Source organism: Triticum urartu, chromosome 2, assembly GCF_003073215.2.
Source record: "Triticum urartu cultivar G1812 chromosome 2, Tu2.1, whole genome shotgun sequence".
In the NCBI taxonomy this organism is placed as follows: domain Eukaryota; kingdom Viridiplantae; phylum Streptophyta; class Magnoliopsida; order Poales; family Poaceae; genus Triticum; species Triticum urartu.
Window position 1 is genome coordinate 330,933,266 of NC_053023.1, and position 7,825 is coordinate 330,941,090.

At 44.2% G+C, this 7,825-nt stretch overlaps 1 protein-coding gene across 1 annotated transcript; it reads left to right on the plus strand.

Annotated features, from left to right (window-relative positions):
* Positions 1 to 1,723: 1,723 nt before the first annotated feature.
* Positions 1,724 to 7,208, plus strand: LOC125537209 (diacylglycerol kinase 1-like). The gene is made up of 8 exons (XM_048700510.1): positions 1,724 to 1,952; positions 2,806 to 3,938; positions 4,412 to 4,778; positions 4,867 to 4,943; positions 5,836 to 5,955; positions 6,371 to 6,535; positions 6,616 to 6,753; positions 6,833 to 7,208. Exons 2-8 carry the CDS (start codon positions 2,808 to 2,810, stop codon positions 6,980 to 6,982), a joined length of 2,148 nt encoding a protein of 715 aa, XP_048556467.1. The 5' UTR covers positions 1,724 to 1,952; positions 2,806 to 2,807; the 3' UTR covers positions 6,983 to 7,208.
* Positions 7,209 to 7,825: the final 617 nt, after the last annotated feature.

Genomic DNA, 7,825 nt, shown 5'->3' on the forward strand with positions numbered 1-7,825 from the left:
CAGAACTCGCAAGTTGATCACAAAAACATACATCAAGTAGATCACGTGAATATCTCATTTGTCACCATAGATAAGCACATGTAAGACATACATCAAGTGTTCTCAAATCCTTAAAGACTCAATCTGATAAGATAACTTCAAAGGGAAAACTCAATTCATCACAATAAGGTAGAGGGGGAGAAACATCATAAGATCCAACTATAATAGCAAAGCTCGCGGTACATTAAGATCGTGACAAATCAAGAACACGAGAGAGAGAGAGAGATCAAACACATAGCTACTGGTACATACCCTCAGCCCCGAGGGTGAACTACTCCCTCCCCGTCATGGAGAGCGTCGGGGTGATGAATATGGCCACCGGCGATGATTCCCCCCTACGGCAGGGTGCCGGAACAGGGCCCCCATTGGTTTTTGGTCGCTACAGAGGCTTGCGGCGGCGGAACTCCCGATCTAGGTTTATTTCTGGGGCTTTTGGTATTTATAAGAATTTTTGGCGTCGGTTTCAAGTCAAGGGGGGCCACGAGTCAACCACAAGGACGGAGGGCGTGCCGGGGGGGGGGGTAGGGCACGCCCTCCATCCTTGTGGAGGCCTCGTGGCTCTTCTGGCCCAACTCTTTTGCTTCGAGGGCTTCTTCTGGTCCATAAAAAACCACCGTAAATTTTCGGCTTAATTGGATTCCGTTTGATATTCCTTTTCTGCGAAACTCAAAAACAATGAAAAAACAGAAACTGACACTGGGCTCTAGGTTAATAGGTTAGTCCCAAAAATTATATAAAATAGCATATAAAACATCCTAGATAATATAATAGCATGGAAAAATCAAAATTATAGATACATTGAAGACGTATCATTGGCCCTTCAAATAGCTCACTTAACTTCTCTTTTATGTTTTAAATAGTTTACTTAATTTCTGTCTTTCAGTTGGTCTCTCGGCGCCCATTCACTTGAGGGTTGTTGTCTCATGTCATCAAAGGAAAATCGCAGAAGAAACCTACGAGCAATGATCATTGTGAAGAAAAAAATAGAGATGCAATATGAATGTAATCGTTCGCAACGTTTTAAACAGTTCACTTCACTTTAATTTTATTATGTTTCAAATAGTTCACTTACCTTTCACCTTGTAATTGCCTCTGTGCCAAATGACGCAACGAGTCATTATAGAAAAAATGGAGTGACAATTCTGAAAAAAATTGGGAAGGGGGTCAATTTTGGGAAAATTGCCCAAAAGAACTGCCCTAAGCCTCCTGACAGAGGGAAGTACCACACCAATGGAAGTATTTTCTTTATAAGCACAAACCATGCTCTTAAACTGTTTTTTTTTCTGGACTAGAAAGTACAAACTGTAGGCCCGCTGGCCAGTGACCCCAACCCAGCCACCACCGACATCGCGCCCGGGTGCGCGTAGCACGCACCAACAGCAGCGAAAGCATTGGCTTACTCACGAAGCTTCTCGGCCAGGGCGCACCGTCCCGCTGCAGGTGGGCCCAACAGACCGCCCATACCACACCGCTAAACTAATAATCAGGCAACGAATCACACTCCCGAGGGAAAGCTCGCCCCGAGATCACCCGATCCCTCCCGTCCGTCGCCCCGCCAACGGCGCAGATCGCGCGGGTGGACGTGGCCCGCGACCCCCGAACGCCACAAAGTGTCGTGATCAACTCACTAACACGCATTAAATATCCCTCTTAACCTTTTTCCGACCCGTATTATGACAGGCTCCGCGGCTTCTGGCCCCTTTCCGCAGCATCAAACCGGAGGGGAAAGGAGGGGGAGGAGCGGGAGGAGCAGCAGGCGGAGGAGATGTCGGAATCGGAATCGCGGGGGCGCGCCGACGCAATGTGAGCGAGGAGGAGGGGCTGGGGAAGAAGAAGAGGAGGAGGAGGGGGAAGAAGCCGCGATCCCGGTCTCACGCTCCGCCCGACGAGCCGCCCGCCCGCGGCCCCGCGAGGTATCTCTCCCTCCCTGCACGGTTTTTCCCCAATTAGCACGAGAAGGAACATTTCGGGGGTTCATGGCGACGGGAGGACCGGGGACTTAGGGTTCCGGCGAGGGCTGCCTACCTGAGGTGGCGTTGCTTGTTTCTAGGTCCGTCAGGGTTTGGTTTGTTGTTTTGTGGCTTGTTTCCAGGGCCGTCGGGGAGGGAGGGATGGAGGATGAACTTCTAGGGTGTGGTGTGGGGTGCTGGTTCGTGCGTGGTGGATTGATTGGGCGAGTTGTTAGCAGCGGGCGGGATCCTGGGCCTACCTGTGTGCTGTGTGTCGTTTTGATCAAGGGTTCCTGGAACAGATTCTTCCAGCTTCTCAGGAAGCACAACAATCCACGGAGATAGAACACATTGTCAAGTAACCAAATGTCACCATGGGTTTTATTTCAAAACATAGGCAATAGTTTTTGGCATTTCCACTTGGCTAGGAACACGAGGCGGTACCAAATATCGTGGTCCATACTCTCATTGTATCTCTTGCAGTATAGAGGAATGACACTGGCAGTAACAATAACAAGTGCAGTCATGGCCCACACATGATAATTGTGTGGTATATTTATTTGCTACTCCCTCTGTCCCATAATATAAGACGTTTTTTGACTACACACCGTGTCAAGTCTTATATTATGAGGCAAGAGGAAGTAGATACCAACTTTTGCATAGGTATGCACTAGTTATCTTTTTTTTCATGGATGGACTAGTTTATCTTTGCTCATCGCTAGAGGTCAGCCGAAAAACTTGTTGATAGCACCATACAGCCATCATTTTCCATCGAAAATGTATTTACCCAATTAACTGCCATGCTACCACATTGCAGAAATGTACAGGATGGCGCTTCCAAGCTGGAGTGACATTTCGGCCTACCTGTCAGAGTATTGGTCTGTCATAGCTGCTACTGTCATCTTTGCATTGGTAGGTGGCGTGACAATTTATTATACCATCAATCAGTTGAACAAAAACATCAGCTTGAGCTTGATGAAAGCTATCAGAGCTAGGGCAAAGAAGTACAAGAAACTGAAAGACAAGGTCCCTGCCGCTTCCCACATTTGGAGGAAAGAACTTGGCTCTCGCAGTAAAGGTCTGAAATGCTGTGTATGCTTGAAGTCTGTTTCACCGCCACAGTATTTGGGGGGGACTATCCATGAGTGTGATATTTGTGGTGCCACTGCACATCCGAGTTGCTCAGGGAATGCACACAAAGATTGCAAATGCGTTTCTATGGTTGGTCTTGACCATGTCATTCACCAGTGGGCTGTCCAGTGGATTGACACAGCAGATCGATCTGAAGAAGACTCATTCTGTTGCTACTGTGATGAATCTTGCAGTGGAGCTTTTCTCGCAGGGTCTCCAATTTGGTACTGTATGTGGTGTCAACGGATAGTGCATGTTGATTGCCACAACAACTTAGCCAAGGAAACTGGTGATGTCTGTGACTTGGGCCCATTGAAACGGTTGATACTATCACCTCTGTGTGTCAAGGAGCTTCATAGGACAGGTGCAACAGGACTTTTCAGTTCTATCACAAGTGGGGCTAATGAATTGGCTTCCACTGTGCGGGAGACGATTAGAATTCGTAGCAAAAGGTACAAAAAAGACATTGGTCCTTCTCAGCCAGAGAGCCCTGGGACTGCTGAGCCACAATCTGATACTGACGGAGACTCAGAAGGATCAAACACCACTGCTAAGAGAGATGATCATGTCAATGGTAAACTTCATGAAGTGCATCAAAGCACTGAATCGGAAAAAGATAAACAGTTCATAGCGGATAACGCTACTAGCAGGCCAAATGGCCAGCATGAGATGTCCCATGCCCAGAATAATCAAAAATATGAAATTGTGGACGTGCCTTCTGATTCTAGGCCATTGCTAGTTTTCATTAACAAGAGAAGTGGTGCCCAGAGTGGCGATTCACTGAGACAGCGCCTGCAGATCCTTCTTAATCCTTTACAGGTTGGTGTAGCAATTAGTTATTGCCTTTAAACTTTTACCAGCTTTAAATAATGTGCTCTTCTTTCTTCAGTTGCTCAGATCAATGCTGCTTATTTGATTTATTTCTAGCATACTGTATATGAACTTTCATTCACATAACTCGTGTATAGTATCTCTGAAGGGCGTAAGCTCTGTGCCATAGCATGAATAATCCTGTCCCAGCTTATTTTGTTCAAAACTTAATGCTATGTGTCACTTGTTATACTATTATGATTTCTAGTGCATGATTGCAAATTCCTTGCGTAGAATTCAATTAATGCTCCATCTGGCAATTCTTAATCATTTCAATCTTATGGATTTGGCCCATTTATTTATACTCCCTCTGATCCATATTAAATGTTGCTGATTTAGTACAAGCGACAATTACTATGGATTGGCAGGAGTAATAAAACTAGAGTTCACATTTGGGTTGCTAAGTGCTAACTCTTCCGTAGGTATTTGAGTTGGGCAAGCATCAAGGACCAGAAGTTGGTTTATCTTTGTTTCGGAAGGTACCTCACTTCAAAATTCTTGTTTGTGGTGGTGATGGCACGGCTGGTTGGGTTTTGGATGCCATTGAGAAACAAAAGTTTGAAGCGCCACCTCCCGTAGCCATCCTTCCAGCTGGTACTGGCAACGATCTTGCGAGGGTTTTGTCTTGGGGTGGTGGTCTTGGTGTTGTTGAAAAGCGGGGAGGTTTATTCTCAGTTTTGAAAGATGTCGAGCATGCGGCAGTTACTGTTCTGGACAGATGGAAGATCACTATAAAGGACAATCAAGGGAAGCTCATGTGTTCACCAAAATTTATGAACAATTACTTTGGTACGTTTATCCATCTTCTTCTCAAATGCATCCCTGTATAGTTCTTGCATTATAGATACCTTAGTACTTAATAGTGATACTTTTTCAGGGGTTGGTTGTGATGCAAAGGTTGCTCTAGATATCCACAACCTGAGGGAGGAAAACCCTGAACGGTTTTATAGCCAGGTAACCCTTGCTTGCTCCCCGCCCGCTTATGTGCACAACGGAAGGCATTTTTCCTTTAATTGCAAGTAAACTTGTTGGTGTTCTTGCTTGGTTGCACAGTTGCGCAGAATCAGACATGTGGAAACATTACACCATGATACATTTTCATTTTCCCCTCCCAAAAGTAATCGAATGGCTAGTTGTGTGCAATGGAAGGAACAACATGTAATTTTTTCAGCTTCCCGTTGTAAGGGTACTTATGGTATAGAAAACTACATCGATCATCCATGGTGAACGTACATGTTTTAGAGTGTTGAATTTCTTTGATCCTAATGGTTTTTATGCTTCTCTTTAAATCACAAGACGAGATATTTGTCTATTTTTCTCTTGTCTATTTATCAAAACGTTTTCGATTTGTAAAAATTTAGTGTGTCCAGCTGCTAATGATAGCATACAAACTGTTAGTGTAATGTTCTAGCCTGAAAAGAAATAATTAGTTTTGAAATGGCACTGATGATTTTGTTGAGCCAATGTGGCTTTGCTACTCGTTTGGGGATCTTTAGGCGATGTATTGGCATTGGGCATGCGGAATCTGGTCAAGTGTTGGGACAAGTGTTCAACCTAGCAGATTTGTTGAATGAAAATAGTTGATGGATGAGTCATGTAATTTAGAATTTTCCTTTTTTAATTTCTTGGGTACTTTGTGGAAATTTGCACATTCTGGATAGTTTGTTCTCCTTTTCTTTTTCTCAGTTGCTCACTCTTAAGGTTTCTTGCTATGATTGATCCATAAATAGTAATTTTATTTGCAGATTCCATGCTTGCAACTTGCTATCTCCCTATTCTACATCGTTCTGTATATACAGCTGCATATCTGTTTTTGTCACAGCAATATGATTTAGTTTCTCTGCAGTTCATGAATAAAGTGCTTTATGCAAAAGAAGGCGCAAAGAATATCATGGATAACATGTTCTATTATTTTCCTTGGGAAGTCAAGCTTGAGATAGATGGATCCAACATTGAAATTCCTCAGGTAAAAGTGGATCACATTTTCTTACCTTTTCTCTTGTATGTGTCTTAGTGAGCACATAACCTTGCATTGGCATATCTGCAAGACATAATAAACGAAGAGACCAAGTTTATGCAACAGTGATGAACGTGATCTGTTAAGATGGTTGCTGCTATTTGATTGTTCATGTTCTAAAAATTACTCCCTTCCGTATGAAAATATAAGACACTTTTTGACACTGATAGTGTCAGAGGACATCTTATATTTCGATACAGAGGAGTAATTTGGCATATCTGGTATCCCTTTTGGATGGAGTAATGTAGAAGCATATCCCGTTTAGGCAATGCCCACTACATGGCAAGTGTGGTTAGCTGTCCCCAAATTGGAAGAAAAAGATTTAGCCTACATCCTGTTCCTTGTCACATTTCTCCTGTTGCAGGACGCCGAAGGTATCCTTGTGGCCAACATCCGGAGCTACATGGGAGGGGTTGACCTGTGGAAGAATGAGGATAGTGTCTCCGACACTTTCCAACCTCAATCCATGCATGACAAGACGCTGGAAGTAGTTAGCTTCACAGGAATGCTGCATCTTGGAAGGCTGCAGGTTCTTATAGACTTCAGGTTTTTTTTTGTGATATATATATTCAGTGTGGACTGTGTATTGATATGATAATCTTGCTATAGGTAGGGCTTTCTCGCGCGCAAAGGTTGGCTCAAGGGCATCATATAAAGATTGAGATCACTACTCCGATGCCCATCCAAGTCGATGGAGAGCCATGGTCTCAGGAGCCATGCACCATAGAAGTTTCTCATCACGCCCAGGTTTGGTCTCTCCCTCGTTTGCATAAGTTTAACCGTGCTTTCTTCCTACCTGGCTTACACATGTGTTTCTCTTATGAAGGCCTTCATGCTGAAGAGAGTCTCTGAAGAGCCTATAAGCCACGCCGCGTCCATAATGGCCGACATCCTGGAGAACGCCGAGAACAGCGGCACCATCTCGGCCTCGCAGAAGAGTGCTCTGCTTCAGGAGATAGCGTCTAGGCTTTTGTAGCAAACTCTTCTGTGCAACACGGTCTTGTAGCTCTGTAGTTGGCCCTATAGCATTTGACCATGTCTGGCCCCTTCTGTACATACAGCCATGGCTTCCTTCCTTCTTGGATCGAGCTTGTGTATAATTTCTGTAAAATTTTGTAGGGCTTTGAGTTTGAGATGAGCACTACCAGAAACTATTGTGGTTACTGGTTAGCCTAGTTCTTGGTGATTCTGGTTCTGGGGAATGTGTTCTGAGTCGCTTGTTTGGCTTGTTAGGTACAGACGATGATTCGGTGTGATGTGGTATGTGCAGTGCGCATATGACCTCAGTTCTTGCACAGTATTTTGGTTCTTTTCTTATTTTTCCTAGCGTTGGTCGGACATGAGCGCGATGTGATCGCAAAAAGGAAAAAATGAAAATAAAAAGACAAGCATCGTGAATGAACAAATCAATCAAGAGCAAACAATTTGCAATGGCGCGGATTAACTCTCAACCCAAAGGAACCAAGCATCGGCAATGTTCAAAGCGAACATTGCCACCAGCTAAAGGTTGTTAGCCCACCTAGTGATTAGTAAGGTTCTCATGGTCTATATCAGCTCAACAATCTTCAGGTTACCGGTGGTCAACCACATAGAAAATTCCTTGATGATGCGCGACAAAACAGCTATATGCTTTTTTTCTTTTTTGGTTGGTGCAAGACCAAATCTCCTCTGCCACTTAGCTAGTTGTATTCTTTAATTTTTTTATTTTTATGGAGAAATCAATCAAGAGCAAACAATTTGCAATGACGCGGATTAACTCTCAACCCAAAGGAACCAAGCATGGTCGTGGGTTCGAGCCCCACGGTGGGCGTCCAGCTAT